The 23,271-nt window shown below is 42.1% G+C and overlaps 1 protein-coding gene across 2 annotated transcripts in view; it reads left to right on the forward strand.

Moving 5' to 3' along the window:
- Nucleotides 1-23,271, forward strand: part of ctnna2 (catenin (cadherin-associated protein), alpha 2) — a 378,523-nt gene that overhangs the window by 92,699 nt on the left and 262,553 nt on the right. For both annotated transcript variants that reach the window (XM_036136991.1, XM_036136992.1), the window contains exon 7: nucleotides 6,529-6,732. In XM_036136991.1, coding sequence (XP_035992884.1) covers nucleotides 6,529-6,732 — 204 coding nt within the window. The remainder of the gene's footprint in view (nucleotides 1-6,528; nucleotides 6,733-23,271) is intronic.

The following is a 23,271-nucleotide window of genomic DNA, read 5'->3' on the forward strand; positions in this document are numbered from 1 at the left end:
GTAAAAGTTACATAAATTGCAGGTAGGGATTAGCAAACAAATGGCCACTGTAACATCTCCTCATAGACAGCCACAGCTTGACACACTCAGGTCAGATAAGCCTATTCATCCTTCAGGAACTATAAAAGTCTTTCTGTCATTTTAATAACTTCCATTGGTCAGCATTAGAAGACGGGACAATCGATCCAGAACTGCTGCTGCTCACTTTTGAAATAATCAGTACCAGGTTGATAAATTATGTTTCACTCGCAAGTCATGTTCGCCATTATTTCACGTGAGGAAGCTTAGGCGATTTTGTGCATTACACATTTGAGTCTTATGAGGAAGAACAGTTTCTTGTACGACACAGACGTGCAGTGCATTAAATCATCAAAGGAAATAAAGCAAGTAATTCTTTAAGTCTCTTTAAAGAAACTCAAAACATAATCGTACATACATTTACTCGTAGGGACCCAGTTGTTGAGAGTTAAGTCTTTGTAAGAAGAGCACTTATTTAAATAATTTCCATGGCATATTTTTTTATGTATTTTACCTATATTGCTGGTTTTATTTGGGTTTGGGTTAGGGTGTGTTTGTTTTGGAGTTGGAAATCAGGAAGAAAGCTCTTGGCTTCCTTGTGTTTTTATTCATCTGTGATTATACTTCTCTGTGGTCATGAGGTATTAATGTTGCGCTCGTTTGTGCCATCACCAAATAGATTAAATTCATAGCAACTGCCTCGCGGCATCGAACCTTGGCAGCGAGGCACCTTTGCCCTCGGTGGGTCATGACAGAAAATAAGATGAGGCAGTTTTATGTACAGATTTAGACTTTTCTGTGCTAAATGTCTTAAACGTTTGCTTAGCCTATTTGACTCTGAATGCAGTTTTCACAAACTTGCTCACGCCATGTTGTTTATTGCTCCTACGATTTCTCTTATCATTTTGAAGCTCTATTTACTGGTTTTTATTCTGCAGCAGGAAATGCAAATACTAAATTTGTTCCAAGGTCTAAATACTTTGATTACAAGTGTTAGTAAGACAAACAGTATAACTTCCTTTTTAAATGTTTATAGCTTTCTCTTTAACTAAAAAATAACATTACTGTGGTCCCTGACTTGAATCAAGGATTTAATTTTGGCCCTCAAGTTTAAAAGTGGTGTCTAGTAGAACCTTCCTAGCGACTCTCTACCTCACACTGTGCCGTGGTTGCTACACTCGAGTTAATTAATTGTTTCAGGTCTCTGTGTAAAGGACAGAAACACTGTGCTTGAAACCTGTGTAGATGGTGTTACTGAGTTTATAGTCTTGTGAGATTCCAGCTGCTTTACAAAGCTATTCAGGACAGTGGATGTTGGAGAGGTTAATCCATACCAATGTATGTGAAGGCCACCGTTTGGCCATGGAAGCAACTAATAATCTTAAATCAGAAATACTAGCTTTAACACAAAATTCAAGAAGTATACTACACATTTACAGTCTCTTCTTCCTTTGTATTATATTACAATTTTGCTGTTAGACTTTAGGGATTTTTATTTTTTTTTTAAATATGCTCATATTCTCATTGTGGGCCATTAAAGTGCTGATTCCTCTCTACTCTCGCCAATGTTCACAGCTGGCCAGTTCTTTCTTACGCAACCTAGTAATTGTTCATTTTGAAAATTGGGCTTTCCGGATGAGAGGTGCATATAGTTGAATTGTTGAGCGGAGTCAGTGGCGCGACAGTAGGATTGCAGACCTCCCTTTTTCTTCTCGGATATGTGATGCCAAAGATAAAATATTTAATGATTTTAAAGGCGACTAGGAAGCTGCTTCTCAACAATGTCTAGTTTAGGACATAGCTCCCTCAAGGCGAACCGAAATAAAGCATTTCACTGAGTATGGTTTTCCTCTGGAGTTTGCGGTTTCTGAGTGATTGCACTAAATCCTTTTACTGACAGAAGCAGTAAAAGTAGAATATTTCAGATCAGTTTGAATCGCTGGCTGTAAAAGGCCAAAACCTAACCCAGAGTCAGGTGCTGTTCATTAGGTCAGCCATTCAGATAGCAGAGTATGACTAACATCCCCCCAGGGCCATTATGGGAAAATATTTTGTCAAACATAGTAAAAATCACCCACAGACAGCTATTGAACCCTGGAACAGGGCCACAAAAACACAGAGCCATGGTACGCTCAAGAATTTGCTCAAGTTCCCTCGTGGACAAAATAGTTGTAATTGAATATTGGTAAGTCCTGGAAGGCACGTTTGACATAGGCTGATGTGACATGTACCCTCTTTTACTGTTTCTTGCCTCAGAGTGGGGTCAGAGTAATAACCTCACTCTTTGTGGGCCAAACATTAGGTTGCCTTTGGTCTCTATGCACTGTCATGATCACATGGCAGACTCACACAGAATTAGAGACTGCTACTGACTGGCCTAAAACCCCCAAGGGGGATTTGTAGGAGACTCCACCCTGAGGATAGTGTCTCTTTAAATGAGCTGTTTTTTTTTTTTTTTAACAGGTTGCAATGTATTAAGATAAATGAATGAGAACAAGTTGCTTAGTACATCTGAGCCATGGTAATAGTGGAAGACTGTTTCCTAAAAACAGATATCTTAAATTGCACTATCAAGCAATAAACAACCTTTAAATGTAATTTTATTTAATAGAAAAGCTCAGATTTTTATAAGAGTAAATGAAAAATGTGTTTCCTCCTGTGTGGTCTATACCAAATGTATGAAATAGAAAGTGGTATGTTGAGAAAAAGTCACTGAAGTGAAGGAAAGGGGTTATTACTAAAATATATGGGGAAATGATTAAGAGTCTTTCTGCAGTTTATTAAAAGTGAACATGGAGCGTCATCATATAAGCGCTTACACTTGGAGTGAGTCTCAAAGCTCCTTCAAGCAGTACCACTTAATAGCACCGCAAGTGTGGTGGGAGTTCAATATTGTCCTACAAAGCAAGAACACATTCCTAGTGACAGAAACTTGCAATCACACAAACTTAAGGCGTAAATCTTTATGCACACAGAAGGACACTACACACAGGTGGCTCTTAATAAATTAGAGTTCAATTAAAAAGTTTCTTTATTTTGGTAACTCAGTATATAAATGGAAGCTTAATCGAGCTTAAATAATGCAGTTAAGCCCAAAATATTCATAACCATGGCAGATTTGAATTAAACATTTTTATTATTATTATTGAATCAACATGTTTGCTCTGGCTGGAAGTAATATTAGAAACTCATCTGGAGTCCCGACTTCAATCTGATAGTGAATCTGTGAAGGGAACTTTTGATTAGGGTGATGACAATGAGCTCTTCCAACTTGGAGCACTTTGCAAACGATGAATTGTCAGTCAGTGGAAACATGAAGTTGTGATTGGTCTAATGCCACTAAGGATATCTTCATTGACTAATGTAAATAATTTCTCAAGATGACACCTTTAATTAAAAACTAAATAAAATCAAATACATTATCTTTTTAATTGGTATTCCTTGCACATTATTTTAGTCTTTTCAGAGATGTGCCTCTCCTTTCCTATGTTGACTGAAATTCACAAATATGATTTAGCAAATTTTCATGATTATGGTATACGCCTACTAAACCCCCCAAATTCAGTTTCTTGGACAAGTAAAATGTTACACAAGACTGAATAAAAGATTTCTGATGCATTACTGCCATGTTATGGTTTGTTTAATCATGGGCAAGGATGCTGACTTGGCAATGCCCAGAAGACAATCATTGATACCTTCCACAAGGAAGTTAAGCCACCAATGATCATCACCAAAGGAGCTGGATGCTGGTAGAGAACTGAATATGGATTCAAATTCATGGAAAGAAGATTAGAAGAAAGTGAAGGTTCACAAGCACCAATGATAACTCCAGCTTTTACAGAAGTATGATGCCAATTCCATTCAAGAGGTTTTTGGGAGATTCACAAGCCGCACACTCCATCTGGAGTTAGTGCTTTGACAATCCAGATTGGAAAATCAAGGAACCAGAGTCTTCGGGAAAAATGTGGAGAGGCACACAATCAAAGTTGCTTGAGGCCCAGAGTGAAACATCTACAGTCATTTGTTGAGGAACCATGTCATTTCCTGGTGTAGGTCCACTCTGCTTCATCAAGCCCCAAATCATCACAGCTGTTGACCAAAAAAACTATAAAGCACTTCATGCTTCCCATCTTTATGGAGATGTTGAGTCCATTTTCCAGCACCTTCCCACACTGCCAAAAGGAACAACGCCTGGTGCTTATTTACCATGTTAACAGGCAAAGACAGCAGATCCAACGATGGAGATAAGCCGAAGCCCGCCACTAAAGCAACGTGGGCTTCCATAACATCTGAGCACCGCCATAAGTTGATCGCCTCCATTGATGCAGCAATTCATGCAAAATGAACCCTGACCAAGTATTGAGTGCATTTGCTGTGCAGTACATAGACAACACATTTATGCTTTAACACATCACTCTGTGTGCACGGAAGCGACAAACTACCAGGCTTTTCACTTTTTGAATTGATTTACTGAAAGATGTTTTGACGATATTTTAATTCATTGAGGAGTTTGTAGGGTGACGTCTGGTAGCATGAATGAAACGATGACTAACACAAGTGAGTTTGTGCATTAACACAAATTTTAATTTGCACGAGTTCCTTAAATAGATTAGATTGGATGTTATTGGGTAAGAAATAAGGATGCCTTTAATTGGTGTTTTGAATTCAACCCAGAATGACTTATGTTTTATTATTGTTGACATTTTCCTTCCTGTTTTCAAAATACTGGGTATTCTTGACATCAAAAGCGAACAGCCGACAAGAGGCCAACTGGTGGTGAATTTAGAGGTCCAAAGATGTGTCAGACGTGGGACACAGGAAACTGCCCCCGTCTGTCACAATCATGTATTCCTTTGAAGATGACTTTGGAATGATTTCATTTACAAAGAAATCCGTCCGTCTAATGTCAACGCATTCTTTTTCTCTTTCCCTATTTTTCATCATTGCCTATTCCCAAGTCTCTGCTATAACTGTAGTCTGACACCTGGTTTGGAATTAAAATACAATTTCAGTCCTCGGGGATGCTCTCAGCTGCATGCTCTGTTCTTATGCGGACCTTTTCACACGAGACGAGGATTTAATTGAACTCTTTCTTTTTTTTTTTCTTTTACAACATAGAGTCGTAATCTCTGATGTAGATGCTACCACAAAATCTGCAAATATGGGCATCCAACGCTAGCTGGTTTTAACTTCTTACTTCCCCGTGACAGAAACAGTGTTTGCTTGAAGTGCTCCTTGCGTCTCGTGAAGCATACGCACTTGTTAGTTTCAGATCAAATGTTGACTTTTTAGGACTTGTTCTTTTTTACTTTAGAGGTTATTTGGCATCAATTGACAGTGCGTCACTCTGTCTCAGGAGTACATTGCTTCAGCTGCAACACCTTTGTTCTTACTGGTTCTCCTCACGTGCCAAACTGTCCAAATGGAGCCGTAGCCTTTAGTCATATTATTTCCAAATTCAAATGCAACAAAGCCACAATAGAATCAAAAAGGAAATAAGGAAAAAGGATAGATAATGAAAGGAGAAAAACAAACAAACAAAAAGATGAGTGGTAGAAACAAACGGGTAATTAAATACACAGATGGCATAAATGAAAAACAATCAAGGACATTTTTCTAACATTTTTTCTATGGATTGATTGGAAGTGGGTTTGAGAAACAAACAAAAAAAATATATAGGCAGAATAAATAAATACAAAGCTACTGTTTTTTTGTTTATTCTCTTTATCACCTTTAAAAAACCCTAATTAAAAGTTCCCTCTTCAGAATTCCAGTGCATTATGTACATAGTAAGAGGAGCATGATCATTATTCTGAGCTTGGTGCAGCTGCCTGTACATTTCTCTGGCTGGGAACAGAGAGCACAGATACGGGCGGTTCAACAAGACTGAAGGTAGACCTCATTAGTCAGCATCAATATGTAATATACGAGTCTTAAAAGAGGGCACCATAACCCAGTGGCAATAAATTCCACTGAAGTTACCTTTTTATTATTATTATTATTATTTTTATTATTTAGATTTCTTCTCAATATATTATATTTACTTTCCAGCTATGCTTCTAGACAGGATCCACGCTTTTAATGATGTCAAAAAGTAGATTTAAAATAAATAACGGCATTAATTATACATAATGCATTTTAGAGAAAAAAATTGCTTCCCAAGGCTTTCACAAAATAGCATTTTGATGCATTGTGTCTGGGCGTGTCGTAGATTCCTTCCTGCCTTAACACCATTTTACACGCTGGTGAGACGGCACCTTTTTGGAATATGGTCAACAGCTAACATAGCCGTTGATCTGTTTTGACAGATTATTCCCTCCAGGCAAATGCTGTCTTTTTTTTTTTTACTGCAAACTATCTCTCATAAAACACTTGACACACTTTTTCAAAGTCAGTAAGGATAAAATTGAAATACTGCGTACCGTATGATCCATTTCGGTTTTCCTGTGGTCTCACTTTAGGCTGGTACTTTCCGGGCCTTATACATTTCATGTTTTTTATTCCCTGCAGAACAAGATCATCCTGGATCCTCTGACATTCAGCGAGGCTCGTTTCAGGCCCTCCTTGGAGGAGCGCTTGGAGAGCATCATCAGCGGGGCTGCGCTAATGGCGGACTCTTCGTGCACACGCGACGATCGCCGCGAACGCATTGTGGCTGAATGCAACGCTGTTCGTCAGGCCCTGCAAGACTTGCTGAGCGAGTACATGAACAATGTAAGTGCAAAGATCTTTTGTTTGTGCAAGTCTTTGACATCAAACCAACCACTTAGACATAGTTCTGTTTTTCCTTGACTGCTCCAGTTTGGTTTTATTTATTTATTGTTGCTGTTGTATGCCCCTTTTTGATCGATTCTGATGCATCTGGATATATAATGTATTTCTGTTTATGTTCACATGCAGGAAACTTCTATCTACCTTTCCGTTACTCAATATTTTCTCACATTTCTTTTGTGTCGGTATTGCTTATAAGTCACGTTATCCTTTTTGTTGCTCCCTCCAAGGCTACTGTAGGGCTTTGGTGGGTTTTTCTTTATCCGTTTTCTTTATCCGAGTCAGGGAGTAAATGTCTTATATGCTGTTTATAGTAAATAAAAAACAAAAAAAGACCCCTTAGGTATATAGGTGATGCTGCATTATTTAAACTTGAATTGATCCAATGGCAGATAAAACATATAATAATAATCCACTTGCTCTGTTTTTGTGAAGCGGAAAGTCCAGAGGCAGGAAAGTACGTGGGTAATTTCCTTACCATCTGCTACTTTTTGTCTATCCCTTTGGTATTATCTCTATCGGAGTGCTGCTGCAAGCAGGACTGATAATGACAAAAGATGACAGTGCAAGGTGAGGTGTTGGTTAAAGCCAGTTCGGACGTGCAGGGAATAGAAGCCGTAGGGACGACGACTGTTTTCAGCAAAGCCTTCTGGTGGCAACTACAACATTTGTTTACGATTTTATGATTTTTGAGTTTGATAATACTCAAATGCAATGTGTAGAGTTGCACTGTTTGGGATATTTTGACCTATTTCCTTTAGTTTTTATAAATCTCCTGATACTAGTTTCAGCTTACTCAAAATTCACTTAATATTAGCAATAGGACTGGCATTCCTGCTATGAGTAGAGATTTATTTAAATAAATCCAGTTTATTTTAGGAGCATGACTCTGTTCCATCTTCCTGTTATCTACCAAATGCCTCACCCTCTCGTTGCAACCTCAGTGCAACAGATCTCTCTACATATTGTTCAAAATAGTTTTCCTTTAAGTAGCTTATGTAGCTTTTGTGCAGTGTGAAAATAATAAGATTACATGCATGTTTTTTTTAATACACATAATAGAAAGATTTGCACTGTTACAATAAGAGTTAATATGTTTTAGGCTAGGAGGACTTTTTCATATTCATTCTGTTTTCAGAATGAATATGAAAACAGAAAATCTCAAAAGGTTTTACTTATTACAAACATATATGAATTTGTATGTATTTATTAGGTCTTTAAATCACTTTCCCACACTAGTTTCTTAGGGGATCAGCTTTGTTGTTGGTCTTTAAACAACTATTTCCAAAGCCTGGCCCACACTTCTGCACTAAATATACAAGCAAAGGTAAACATCCAAACTTGTAGCCTCAATTGTCTTTTCAGAAATTTAAACCAAACAAAAAATAAAGAAAATGGTAACATGCATATTAATGTAATAAAGGGTTAAAGGGATTTAACAAAAAAGTACTTGCAAAGTATATATATATATATTGTAACGTTCTGTTGTGGTTTTGATTTAGCATTATTTCTGTTTCTTGTGTTAGAGTTATGCTTAGCCTGTTTTTGTTATCTGGCCTTTGTTATTAGTTTATTTCAGCCCTTGCCTGTTTAGCCTTATTTCTTACCTTAAGTTTTTGTCTATCAGTCTGTTGCTCCCTTTATTATTTCCACCTGTTTTGGTTAATTAGTCCCGCCCTGCTCTTCTGTTCCGTTCGTCTATTTAAGCCCACCTTCGTTTCTGCTCAGTTGCTGGATTATCTCGTCTCGTCCCTGTCCGTTACCTCATGGTAAGAGCTTTGCAGCCTCTGTTTATGTTATATGTTGTTTACCCCGAATTATCTGTCCTGTTTTTTGAGTCTGTCCCAGCCTTTTTTTACCCTGGAGGATCCGTCATCTTTTTCAATAAAAACCCTTTTTTAGCATAAGCTCCGTGTTTGGCTTAACTTTGGATTCACCACATCAAATCATTACAGTATAATCCAGCACCATGAATCCAAAGCCAACACATCCTCTCCGTACCGGAGGAGCTATGCTTGTCCCGGCCTGCGCTCCATTCACCTCTAGCAACCACTCACCGGATTTCTTCTGTCAGTCCCCTTCACCGCCGTTCAAGCCAGATCCGGACTTTTTTCTGGAGATTGACGCGGAGGTGATCCAGGAGCTCCGTCCGGACCTTTTTTTGGAGTCGGTCCCATTTCCTTCTCCTGGCGATGAGGCGCATGAATCGCCGTTGGCGTCGGCGGTCCCCTTCCGTCAGGAGGAATCAGTATCTCCGCCAAGCCCATCATCCCGCCGCCGGAGGAAGAGACGACGGCTTGTTGACCACTCCGCCAGCCGTTCTAAGCAGCCGTCAGTTGAGCCTGGTCAGCCTCAAACGGTCGGTGCTGCTCAGCCCTTGCCGGTTGCCCCGTCATCTCCTTCCGCTGCTTCCTGTTCAGCAGACCGGGGTCCTCCACTTCCCTGTCCGACCCCGCCCACAGCTCCTCCTAGTGGTGATGCAGAAGCTGTTCACAAGGAGTTGGAGGACAAAATAAGGACGTTTGCACCCATAATTAAACGCCTCAGGGAGGCTCTTCTCAGTCATTATTCAGAGGAGCTGGAGGGAAAATTAAAGGAGGTTGAGGGACATTATAGATCAGCCCTTCAGGCCTTCTACAGCCGACCTAAACCTGTCCCCGAGGGTCTGGAAGACGCCTCGGCCCCTGAGTCTGTCCCCGAGGATCTGGAAGACGCCTCGGCCCCTGAGTCTGTCCCCGAGGGTCTGGAAGACGCCTCGGCCCCTGAGTCTGTCCCCGAGGATCTGGAAGGCGCCTCGGCTCTCGTGAAGCCCAACGAGGGGGTCCAGGAGGATCTGCCTCTGCCCAAGTCCAGAGAGGTGGTCCAGGAGGACCTGCCTCTTCTGACCTGCGACGTGGGAACCCAGAGGGGCCCGCCACGGACGTGCGACGTAGGAACCCAGAGGGGTCCGTCACTGACGTGCGACGTAGGTACCCAGGGGGGTCCGTCGCAGACGTCCGACGTGGGAACCCAGAGGGGTCCGTCGCAGACGTCCGACGTGGGAACCCAGAGGGGTCCGTCGCAGACGTCCGACGTGGGAACCCAGGGGGGTCCGTCGCAGACGTCCGACGTGGGAACCCAGGGGGGTCCGTCGCAGACGTCCGACGTGGGAACCCAGGGGGGTCCGTTGCAGACGTCCGACGTGGGGACCCAGGGGGATCCTTCGTTCTTCGGGCACCCAGGGCCGCCGAAGAGGAAGCAGCAACTGTGGCCTCCTGAAGACTTAGAGCCTCATAGTATTGTGTTTAAGCCAAGACTCCTTATTACCCTCATGGACAGCCAACTCTGGGAGAGACTTTATTGGATGTCCCTTTCTGAGACCCTTCAGGAGCTGATCCTGAGACTCCTGGTGGCTAAGGGTCTGACTTTGGTGCCTGAAGCCTGTAGCCCGGGGCCTCCTGAAGCCTGCAGCCCGGGGCCTCCTGAAGCCTGCAGCCCGGGGCCTCCTGAAGCCTGCAGCCCGGGGCCTCCTGAAGCCTGCAGCCCGGGGTCTCCTGAAGCCTGTAGCCCGGGGTCTCCTGAAACCTGTAGCCCGGGGTCTCCTGAAGCCTGCAGCCCGGGGTCTCCTGAAGCCTGCAGCCCGGGGTCTCCTGTAGTCTGTAGCCCTGTGGCCTCTGTAGCCTGTAGCCCTGTGGCCTCTGTAGCCTGTAGCCCTGTGGCCTCTGTAGCCTGTAGCCAGGCTCTCACCTTAGCAGCCTGTAGCCAGGCTCTCACCTTAGCAGCCTGTAGCCAGGCTCTCACCTTAGCAGCCTGTAGCCAGGCTCTCATCTTAACAGCCTGTAGCCAGGCTCCCACGTTAGCAGCCTGTAGCCAGGCTCCCACGTTAGCAGCCTGTAGCCAGGCTCCCACGTTAGCAGCCTGTTGCCAGGCTCCCACGTTAGCTGCCTGTTGCCAGGCTCCCACGTTAGCTGCCTGTTGCCAGGCTTCCCCTTCAGTCGCCTATAGCCAGGCATCCCCTTCAGTCGCCTGTAGCCAGGCATCCCCCTCAGTCGCCTGTAGCCAGGCTTCCCCTTCGGTCGCCTGTAGTCAGGCTCCTTCGTCTGTCGCCTGTAGTCAGGCCCCTTCGTCTGTCGCCTGTAGTCAGGCCCCTTCGTCTGTCGCCTGTAGTCAGGCTCCTTCGTCTGTCGCCTGTAGTCAGGCTCCTTCGTCTGTCGCCTGTAGTCAGGCTCCTTCGTCTGTCGCCTGTAGTCAGGCTCCTTCGTCGGTCGCCTGTAGTCAGGCTCCTTCGTCGGTCGCCTGTAGTCAGGCTCCCCCTTCAGTCGCCTGTAGTCAGGCTCCCCCTTCGGTCGCCTGTAGTCAGGCTCCCCCTTCGGTCGCCTGTAGTCAGGCTCCCCCTTCGGTCGCCTGTAGTCAGGCTCCCCCTTCGGTCGCCTGTAGTCAGGCTCCCCCTTCGGTCGCCTGTAGTCAGGCTTCTCCTTCGGTCGCCTGTAACCAGGCTCCTTCGTCCGTCGCCTGTAGCCAGGCTCCTTTGTCAGTCGCCTGTAACCAGGCTCCTTCGTCAGTCGCCTGTAACCAGGCTCCTTCATCAGTCGCCTGTAGCCAGGCTCCTTCGTCAGTCGCCTGTAGCCAGGCTCCTTCGTCAGTCGCCTGTAGCCAGGCTCCTTTTTCAGTCGCCTGTAGCCAGGCTCCCGCACTGGGAACCAGTGACCAGGCGCCGCTGCCTGTAGCCGTTAACCAGGCGCCGCTGCCTGTAGCCGTTAACCAGGCGCCGCTGCCTGTAGCCGTTAACCAGGCGCCGCCGCTTGTAGCCACTAACCAGGCGCCTCCTTTAGCCTGTAGACCGGCGCCTCCTTTAGCCTGTAGTCCGGCGCCTTCCTCAGCCTGTAGTCCGGCGCCAGGTTCTATTTTCTTCCTCTCCAGACCCCGCCGACGGCCTCCGAGGTTTCTGGTCCGCCGAAGACCTCCGAGGTTTCTGGTCCGTCGACGGCCGTCTGTCACCTTGATCCGCCGACGGCCTCCTGGACTTCCGCCGGAGAGCCTGTCACGCCGGGGCCGTCCGACGGGACGACCGCCGAAGAGCCTGTCACGCCGGGGCCGTCCGCCGGAGAGCCTGTCACGCCGGGGCCGTCCGCCGGAGAGCCTGTCACGCCGGGGCCGTCCGCCGGAGAGCCTGTCACGCCGGGGCCGTCCGCCGGAGAGCCTGTCACGCCGGGGCCGTCCGCCGGAGAGCCTGTCACGCCGGGGCCGTCCGCCGGAGAGCCTGTCACGCCGGGGCCGTCCGCCGGAGAGCCTGTCACGCCGGGGCCGTCCGCCGGGACGACCGCCGGAGAACCTGTCACGTCTGGGCCGTCCGCCGGGACGACCGCCGGAGAACCTGTCACGTCTGGGCCGTCCGCCGGGACGACCGCCGGAGAACCTGTCACGTCTGGGCCGTCCGCCGGGACGTCCACCGGAGAACCTGTCACGCCGGGGCCGTCCTCCGGGAGGTCCATCAGACTCTTGTTTTTTTTCTGAATGACTGTCTGTTATGACCTGCCCTTTGAGGGTTGTTTTCTGTTGAGGGACTTGTATTTTCGATATTGTTTTTCTTTTTCAGATTCTGACCCTCCAGCCTGTAACCCCCTCCACCCGCCCGGTTGGACTTTCCTTTTGTTTTGTTTGTACTTTTCGAGACGGTTGAGGGCGTCTAGGATCCGCCCTTGAGGGAGGGGCTCTGTAACGTTCTGTTGTGGTTTTGATTTAGCATTATTTCTGTTTCTTGTGTTAGAGTTATGCTTAGCCTGTTTTTGTTATCTGGCCTTTGTTATTAGTTTATTTCAGCCCTTGCCTGTTTAGCCTTATTTCTTACCTTAAGTTTTTGTCTATCAGTCTGTTGCTCCCTTTATTATTTCCACCTGTTTTGGTTAATTAGTCCCGCCCTGCTCTTCTGTTCCGTTCGTCTATTTAAGCCCACCTTCGTTTCTGCTCAGTTGCTGGATTATCTCGTCTCGTCCCTGTCCGTTACCTCATGGTAAGAGCTTTGCAGCCTCTGTTTATGTTATATGTTGTTTACCCCGAATTATCTGTCCTGTTTTTTGAGTCTGTCCCAGCCTTTTTTTACCCTGGAGGATCCGTCATCTTTTTCAATAAAAACCCTTTTTTAGCATAAGCTCCGTGTTTGGCTTAACTTTGGATTCACCACATCAAATCATTACATATATATATATATATATATATATATATATATATATATATATATATATATATATATATATATATATATATATATATATATATATAATATAGTGATCTATTGTTTTCCACTTACTGCAATATTAAAAATCTGTTTTTTCGCAGGACTGTTTAGTTTCCAAAAAGCGCCACATACAGTGTAAGGATTATTGTGGACTCAACACTTTGCAAGAAGGATTTTTTAAAATGCCTTTTTACCTTAATAAAAATACCACAAATCTACAATGCAGTAATAAAGATACACATTACCAGGCCTAACAGCAGTAATTTCCACCTCAGCCAAGCCAACTTGATCTCTTTATTCAGTGCAGAATTTACTGTTAAAAGCACGGTTATTGTTAAAACAATTCAGAGATCATGTGAAGGAGATTATTACAGTTTTTCACTAAGAAAATCTTATTCATACTGTTCTTTAAACCACTCCTGTGTGAACAGGGGAGTATGTGAGCTGTGTCTAAAGACTAATGAAATTTGCAGGTGTTCTCTCTTACTGACCTCCCAGACATTACGTTTTTATTTTTGAACAGGCCTCACGATTGTTACATTTAATGGCACCACCTCAGATAATAAAACCTTTAATCACATACTCGTTATATGGATCAGCATATACACTTCAGATGGGGATTTTGAAACTCCTGTGAAGGATGATCATTTGAACAGTGAACAGTACAGTGAAATGGATGAGGTTTTCTTTCTCACTGTATAATTAGTTGTAGGTCTGTAAGTTTAAACGCCACCCTCACATCAAGTCTTTGCACGGATCTCGCTTTATTGTAACGCCATGCAGGAGAGTAAAACTGGAAACTCAACCACAATGAACCAGATATACACTCTAATAAGCCTTCTAAACTTGGGATGGGTAAGAAAAATTCTCTTTGGTGAATTTTTTTTTCTTTGTCGCTGAAAACTCTGGTCATTTCTCCTTCAGTGTTGCAATATTTTTTGGGGAAATGCAAGCTTTAGAGTTGAGTATGTGGGTTGATATTCCGAATCCACTGCCAATCTTTCACCTGCACTCTTAGGGACTAAACTCTTCCCTGGTGCAAATGATGCAAACACTTTTCCCCTCATAGCAGGGTTATTGAGAAACTGCAAACAGGGTCTGGGAGTGGAGTCAATGGAATAGCCTGCCTGTAGTTCTGCCCTTTATCCCACTGAACACTCGCAGGAGCAGCTGTAACGTGCTGCCAGTCTAACAGACACAAACACATAGGCGGACTGGTGACTAATGCTGGCTGACGTATGGGATCTGCAGCAGTGTGTGACTATGCCGGTGGCACGAGGGGGAGGCACGAGGCTGTGGGTGAAACCTAAACGGTCGTCTCCGCAGCTCAATTCTAAACTATATTTTCCTTAGAAATGTGGCTCCATTTAAATTATTAAATGGATTTGTCTAGATGGATTGCTACCAACACAAATGTCCTTAGTTTTAATGGTAATTGTACATGGTTGTACAGAAGTGGGATAATGAGGGTTGTTAGTTGCAGTCTGAAGGCATCATCTAATTAGAGTGATTAACTTTATCTGCAGACCTGTGAGGTGACGTACAGAGATCGGTGGTTAACTAAATTGTTCTTTGCAGTGTAGATAGGAAGGTTTTGGGCAGTTGCAGCCTTTTCTTCCCAGTCTTTCTGCTTAAGCACATTTACTTTGAAATAAAACACTACTAGATACAGTCAGAGTTACAAAAAAAAAAAAAAAAAAAAAAACTTGTTTGCCTGCTGCTGGTTACTTATTGCTTCATTAGGAACAATGGTATTCTCGTCATCTGTCCTACTAAGATCGCACTCTGAGTCTGCATTGGTTGTTGTAGCCTGAAGTATGGCCATCTGTGAACAAAGCTGCTTGGGTGGTAATAATACTTACAGCAGTAATTCTGCTTATAAATATTATATATTAATAATTCTTTAAAGTACTTTAGAGTTACTTGCTTGGGGCTGAACTGAGAACATTTGTGATATCTAAGCAGACTTTCAGATCAGCTTTTGTCCCATAGAAGGAGATTAAAGACAGAGAAATTGGATCTCAAACCATTCCTAAATTTTCAGTTAGCCTTAAAGCGAAGCAACTCTTTTAAAGGTGACCTAATATGTTCCCTTTAAACATTTAGGATAAGTCTGTGGGCTGCACCAAACATGTTACATATTATTTTTTTTCATTATCAGATACTAAGATTTATCCTCTCCAGTTTCACCTATTTTGAGCTCCTTTAAAATAAGATGATTTTTTTATTTTATGCAAATATGGTGTAACTGGCCGTGCCCCTCAACTTACTGTTTCATTTTTTACACGTCCGAGTGTCAGTCAGCAGATGGACAATGGTACAGCCGTATATCTTTAATCCTTAGTCAGGAGCAGAAACTCCTGCACAACCAGCAAGGATCAGCCCAGTCAAAAAAATATATATTCACACATCCCAAAATATCACAGGACAGTTCCCAGTCAGGGGTGACAGGCTCATGCTCTGCTTTTATTTCTTGTTTTTCAAAGGCGGCCGACACTCGGCCCTCCTTCAACAGGAGCACGACCGGCTACCATAATAGCTGTTTTTATGAGCAACACAACATGCTGACTCATGCTGTCCAACTTGGCCAGCCAGACTGATTTTCAGGGGGCGTAAGTATACGCAGTTTATACAGCTTAAGTCAGGCTGGTTGGCCTCGGTAATACTCTATGCACAACATTTTTTGATCATTCATCAAAAGCTAAAAGTGGGGAAAAGAACAGGGAAAGCTTTTGCCATGGACTTTCCCCGAAAATCAGGGATGTGTGCTGGTGTAACCCTAGGCCATCAGTAGGCATTAGCATTAGCTGATTCTAAATGGCCAATCTTGTTCATGCCTAACAGCAAGGCAAAACACGCAAGACAAAACATTAAGTACTTGCCTCTCCGTGGTCTGCAGATTTCCATTAAACAGTAGAGACAGAATTTTTTTAGTCAGCCAAACAACAAAATATTGCTATTGTGCTGCGCACACACCAGTAAAATAGGCCAAACGTGTTCTTCTATTAAAAGTTAGGTGGGAGGAGGTACGCTGGGGTGGCTACTTGAGGGGCAGTGTCCACGCTGATTGTAACGTAACAATTGGGAGTTTTTTTTAACCTGAATATTTAAACATTGCTAAAAAAAACAGCTGGGTGTTTTTTTGTTTTTTTTAGCGCTTTAAGTGTTTCTAGAAGCAGTAGAGACCCAAATGAAAGTACAAAAACGTGCAAAAAGTACATTTTGCATAACAGGTCCCCATTAAAGTCAGGTAACTTGTATTACAGATACATATGCAGTTTTTTTTTTTACTTTACTTTCTTTTTCAGCCTGCTGCTAATAGGCCATAATAGCTGATCCAACTGGTCGCTTGTGACCGATTTGCAACTTATATTGTAGTTTGAATTGATTTCCTGTCTTCTTCGTTTGGAGAAATCCTTAAGGATTACTTCATAATATATCAGTGGTGGCATGAAAAAGTTTTAAACCAATAAAGCTAAAAAATCAGGGTTATTATACCGTACAAATCCTCTAAATCTCCAGTGAACAGGGAAACGCAAGAAAAACACAATCAATGCAGGCGCTTGTTAACGCGGGTGGTAAGGTGTATGCAAAATATATCTTTTTAATTTGACATTTAAAGGTTATTCTTGATATTATTTGTATTCTCATTTATTCTATGCAGACATTACAATCACTTCTCCTCTGTTGTGTTTGTGATGATAGCTTTTTAAGATCTCGGGATGTTAAAACGTAAATAACCCATCTAGAGTACAGGCTTGAAATAGAAATGGGTCATGCTCGGGAGGAAAAAAGTAGAACCTCTTTTGCTGTTTTTGGGATCAATGGCTTCAGTTTCATGTGATTCTGCTATCCAAAGGAAGCTATTACTATAATGAGTTTGGGCTGCACGAGTCAGATCATTTATAGGCATCAGACATTTTTGATTCCAGAAACAAAAAGACAGGCAACAGTTTAAATATGCACAGTGTGTCATAATAGTTGAAGCGTCTTTGACTTGAAACAGACATGTTGCTTACACAGTATTGTCAATTTGTTACATCTGTCGTCGTATTTCACCATAAAAACATGCAATACAATTGTATAACTCCATCTTGTAAATGCGGAAAAACACAAGAACCTTTGAGCGTTATTTGAAAGTTACATGAACATTTCCTTTCTGACACCCTGAAAACAAGCGAGGGTTTCAGCACACCCACATACGGCACTTTTTCTACTCTGAAATCAAGCCAGCCTTTCCTAAAGTAAGTGTGCATTGCCTCATTACGCCCATGAGTTGTGTCTCAGAGGCTACAGCTGGGTGATTGTTGACAGCCTCTGGCTGTCCAGGCTATGAAGTGCGAGTAAATCATGAAGGCATTACGCACAAAATGCTTCCCTTTTTAGCTCAGCATCCCCAATAAAGTTTCAATCAACAACTTGGAGCAAATTGAGAGAACATTGTTATTGGCCCTGCTCTTAAACTGCAATGTTTTTAGATCAAAATATGAGGCTTGATTATGTGATAATTTTTAATCAGCTTGTTTTAATTAATAAAATAAAAAACTGAACCTAATCTTTGACTTTGGTCTTTGAAAATCCGATGAACAAATCAAATTAAAAATGTTATTAAAGCTTAGATCTCCGCAAATCACAAGTAAAACCACATTCAGAAAGCGGTCTTTTTCTCCAGTTAAGGAGCTGCCATCTAAAAAATATAGAGCAAATAATCCATTTGTTCTATTGATAAACGAGGGTTTAAACCACAACCACTTACATTCAGTTCAGTCCATTTCATATCCAAAAGTATGTAATCAAATCAATCAAATCAGATCACACAGAGTCAAATTCATGCAGTTCAATTAATTTTATTATGCCAACTTTTAACAGGTTATCACTCTAATGAAGCCCAACTGATTGTATCAAAGGTTTTGCACCAATACCTCCACCTGAGATACCTGAGATTGTGACAACAGGGTATTCACATCTCCCTGTAACACCCAATACACTTCCAGCAGAACCATGCTCACTATGGGTGCCCATCTACTGCGACTGACTGAGGTTGATATGACGGTGTAGACTCACATAAAACACAGAATTCCCGATACAGTAGTACTTTCTTTGATAGGGGAAACAAATGCGTAGAGTTGGTGGCAGGAGCTCTGTTATTGACTTTGTCTAAGACAGAAACTGTTAGGTCAGTGGTTACTATTTATGGGATGAAAAAGCAAATACACATTCTCGCTGCAATAGCTCTTTGAATGGGTTTATCTAATACATAAACAAGGTTAAACAGAATGACGACTAATAATTCAATAAAATACAATTTGTTTGTTATATATAATTCCAATTGACAAATGTATTTACCAAACAATTATTCCGTTCCAGTCTTTCATGTAGATGCGTTCTGATTCTATTAACAGTCAGTCGCATCGATCAGAATTATATTACAATACAGTCCAACGGAGTTGATCATGATGGCAATAGGTAAAAAGTGATCATATGGAGAAGCCCAGTGGACTGCATCGGGTCATTAACCTTGCAGGAATCCCACCTCCTGCAAAAGCAGTGCACAGGAGTCCAAAACCTGCAAAAAGTTCCTTAAGTTCTACATTCACTCTGGTACAAAAAAAAAAGACTACAAAAGATTTCAATTCTTTTTTTTTTGTGGTTATAAACAGATGCTTAGAGATTTCTATCTTCTCCCAGTGCATGCACGGGGGGTCTTTTGATTCTCTGGTTTCCTCTAACAGCACAAAGTATGCATGATAAAGGCTTTTTTTTTATCAGCAGAGGAGTGAGAGTGTGCCTGCCTAGGTTGTGTGTCCCTGTGTAGCCCTCTGATGGGTGTACCCTCTCTTTTGCCTGATGACAGCTCCATCCCTCTCCAACCCTGAACAGGATGAGGTGGATATAGAAAAGGAATGATTGAATGAATGAATCATAACACGCAGTGAGAAAGTTTCTCGGTCTGTAAAGGAGGCAGTTGAATAAAACATTTCCTTTTCAGTACATAATGATAGCTTACACATGTTTGTCAAAGCAATGATTGCCCGCCAACAGTCTGAACGAGTGGCTCCTTGCATTATGTTAGTTTTTTTCTTCTCCCTTTTTTAAAGTTTACTAAAGTAATGTAAGCATCCTGTTGCCTTTATGTTTCCTCCTCCATCTTCATAAGTGCCCCCTCCCTACCAACACACAAATTTTTATAGGAAGCTTGAACCACAGCACAAGGTTAATCAATGTGGTAGCGGGCAATAAATTAGGTTCAAGTGACAGGAGAATGTCCATACCTGTCTGGGCTGCTGGTGATCTGTGATTGGTGACAGCAGGCCCGGCTCCCTGGCCGGTGCTGAATCATCAGGAGCAGCTGATTTAGTTACGGCAGCTCAGACAGGGCCAATCTATCAATTGATCTGGGGTGTAATGCATTACTAGCTTGGGTCAAGGGAGCCCGGGCAGAATATAGCCATAGCCAAGAGCCATGGCAGCTGAGAGGGGGCAACTCTGCAAAACTGTGTGCCGCTGAGAGAAGGATTTAGGAAGTGTGATAGCCAGCACACGAATGTCACAGTTAGCTGGATGTGGCAAATAAAACTGAACAGGACTTGTGAGGTAGGAGGATCATTAAGGGGAGACGGATGGCCTTCTTGTTCACATAGCTCCTGTGGGAGTCGCCATGTAGAATGCTCTATCAACAGTTGGGTTAACTTATAACTCTGACTGGCAACATATACTAAAATATATATTCTATTTACACAGTTAAAACCACATATTTGTATACATTGTTTCATATGAAAGAACTATATTTGTACCACTTACATTTAATCTGGCTTAACATGTCCTGTTTTGGGTCAGTTACGATTACCAAAATTATTTCTATTTGCCAAACGTCGGAATAGAGACATGATAGGTCATTTTTTATATTTTTTTTAATTCAGACGTTTACATGGTAAATTTCTCTTTTAAACTGTATGAGTTTTACTGCACGTCTTGGGTATCCTTCCACAAGATTCTCTCAATAGTTTTTTGGAGTTTTGGCCCATTTCTCGTGGCAGATCTGGGGTGCAGGACGACATAGTCAAACATACTTTTTCAGCCCTGCTCAGGACTCACTGATTTTCTGCAGGGCTGTTATCAGGGCTTTGTGATGGGCCACTCCTAGACATTTCTGTCCTAAAAGGGGACATATTATGCAAAGTTAACTTTTTTAAGCCCTTAAAGGAGCATTGAGCAAGTTTAATGGGTATTTTATTTTCCTTGCCACATGCCATTGCAATTGTGCGACATTGTAAAATTAGTTTTCCTCTGTTTATAGCAGTTGCCTCTATAGGCTCCATCAGTCAGTTCATGAGGGAATGTCTGAGCATGCACGTGGGTGTGATACACACTCTCTTTGTTGAGTCTTTGCCGCCATTGACGCATTCGCGAAGCAACTTTCCCTAGAAGACAAGGCGTGTGCTTGAATTTGAAGCGAAAAATGCGTAAAACATTTTCCTAGAGCTAATCGTGGCGATGGTTGGTAAATAGCCTAAGGTTGGATTTTCAGAGAGAGCATCTGAATATATGTAGGCATCCCCAAATGGATTTAAAAAACCAACAACACAACTTTTTTTGATTGCTTGTGTTTTTGCTGCTCAATGTTATCTAACCTACTAGCAAACCTTTGATTAATAAAAAAGTGTAATGTTTACGAGACAAATTAAGACAATGTTTCTATTTGAGATGATGTTTTCTCAAATGTGAAAAATCCGTCTGCGTCTCATCCCCCAGTAGTTTATAAATCAAAGACGGGAACAAAAAAGTATTTCAACTTTAATGAAACACTATGCTGGAGCAAAACATGGTGCAGGTTTTGATCATTCTCTCTGTGTAACATATTGACATTTGCAACGTACTGACCTTAAGATCCCAGCAGGAAATAGTTGTAAGACATGCAAAGAAACCAAGCGAAGCCCAGCAGGCTAAATGTGTTTGTGTGTGCGTATCTATCCACTGAAGGGGGGTGCCTGGAGTCAAGAACAACAGGTTTTGTCTAAAAGGATTTCTCTTGACTTTCAGACTGATATTCTAAATCTCTACTCGATAATAAAAAGTGACAGCAAAACAACCTGAAAGGGTTTCCTTTAGAAATAAAATAATTGAATGTCATCAATGTGGAGCTGTGTATTATATAGCAGCAATTGTTAAAATACATTTTTAAGTAAAGGTTTTAAAATTGAAAGAGGAACTGCTATTTTTTGGAAATCGAAAACACAGTGTATGCAATGATTAACACATAATGACAAATCGAAAATATTCCAGTGGTTGTGATAAGTAAATTTATCAAATAGAATGAATAGGTTGTCATTTTAGACACACCAGAGGGAATCGACATGTAACCATCACATAACATGCCTTGCAAAAGAATGAACACCTCTAGAACGTTCTGATAACTTATAATAGCTAAAAACTTGGATGTATTTTGTGGGGATTTTCGGTTTAAAAATTAACCTAAGGTGTGCATAATTGAGTTTAAGCATTTTTTTAAAATAAAAAAACCTTATATGTATGATGTATATCTGTCTCCATTGCCAATCCTTTTTAGAAATATTTTTGGTTTCAATTACAGCCACAAGTCTTTTATGGAATGTCTCAACCAGCTTGGACATCTAGACTGAAATTGTTGACAGTTCTAATTTGCAAAACAGCCTAACCTCAGTTTGATTGGATTGAAAGTGTCTAAACATTAAATTAGTACACTTGCCACATGTTCTGACTCGGATTTAGCTCTGCACTTTTGCTCGGGCATTCAAACACTGGACTAGGTTTTGATCCAAACCATTCCATTATAGCTCTTGCTTTATGTTTGAAGTCATTGTCCTTCTGAACTCCTGACCAATCCTCAAGCGGTCTCCAATTTTCAACAACCTTTCTAGGATTGCCCTGTATTTAACTCTATCCATATGAAGAGAGCTTTGACCTGAAAAAAATCATCCCCACAGCATAATGCCGCTATTACCATGTTTCACAATGGGAATGTTGAGCGGGATGTGCCGTGTGGGCGGTGCACCGTTGTGGACGATACAATACTCATCTTAAAACTTTTAATGATCTGATCCATTATAGATATATAAAGGGAAAAATAATGCAGCTCAATATAATGTAATCATCTATCATGATGCAGTACTATTCACTGATTTTAGGGGAAACAACGTGCATTTTGATTTGATTCAGCTCGGTTTAAAATGAGAAGACAGACCGTAGAAATGATAATAAGCAGTTGTGCATACCTAATTAACTTGATAAAACAACAATCCTTCCCAAACAACTCTTGATTACCTTTTCTACAGCAAGATTAAAGTAATAATGTGACTCACAATCAATACAAACCATGAGGCGTACTGCACAACTACACAACCTTAGAGACTGCAGAATGAACTTGAACCTGGCAATAACCAGAAAATATGCTGTCTATATCTAGAACATTAAACATAAAAAATATTTTTTTTTTCAAAACTCTGCCCAAATATGTATTAAGCGCTCAATATTTCTGCAAACTAGCTCCAGTGTCACTTACCAAAGGGAAGTGAACCTGAGGCTGATGAAGCTGGGTTTTAGACAGATGTCCACAATCACTGCAATTCTCCATCTCAAGTGTGTCATAAGGTTTAGTTGTGCTGATTTTTAGTCAGCAGGCACATGCATTTGCATTGCCGTTACCATCTTCACATCGTTGTGGTCGTTTCTGACCTCACCCATGTGCTCCCGCCTTAGTGGCGTTAGTTGTCGTCTGCTTTCTAACAATCAGTATGTTAACGAGAGAAAAAAACATCATCCAATAACAGGATGGAAATTGTTTTTATAAAGAAAAAATCTAGACAATCTCCTTATTAAATAAATCTAATTTTATGGATGTAATAACGTGAAAGCTGATGCTTCTATATTTAATCCCCAAAACTGCATCTTTTCACCAGTGCTCTAATGATGCGCTCGCAAAATGCTTTCAAAGTCAATCAGTTAATCTTAACATCCTATTGCTGTGTGATTTCTTCCTCTTTTTTTTTCCATGCTGACCGAAAAGCTCAGCTTAATTGTCTCATCTGACAAGACCCCTTTCTACTAAATGTTTGCTGTGTCCCCTACATGTACAGCGGTTTCCCTCTTGCCGCGTTTCCATAAAGGCCAAATTTGTAAAGTGGTCCATTAATCCCTTCTAAAATAATGTTGTGAATCGGCTTTAAACCACCACACAGCAACAATAATGTGTACGACAAATGCCTGTTGCTAAATATTCAGCACATTAAGGA

This window comes from Fundulus heteroclitus, chromosome 5, assembly GCF_011125445.2.
Source record: "Fundulus heteroclitus isolate FHET01 chromosome 5, MU-UCD_Fhet_4.1, whole genome shotgun sequence".
Lineage (NCBI taxonomy): Eukaryota > Metazoa > Chordata > Actinopteri > Cyprinodontiformes > Fundulidae > Fundulus > Fundulus heteroclitus.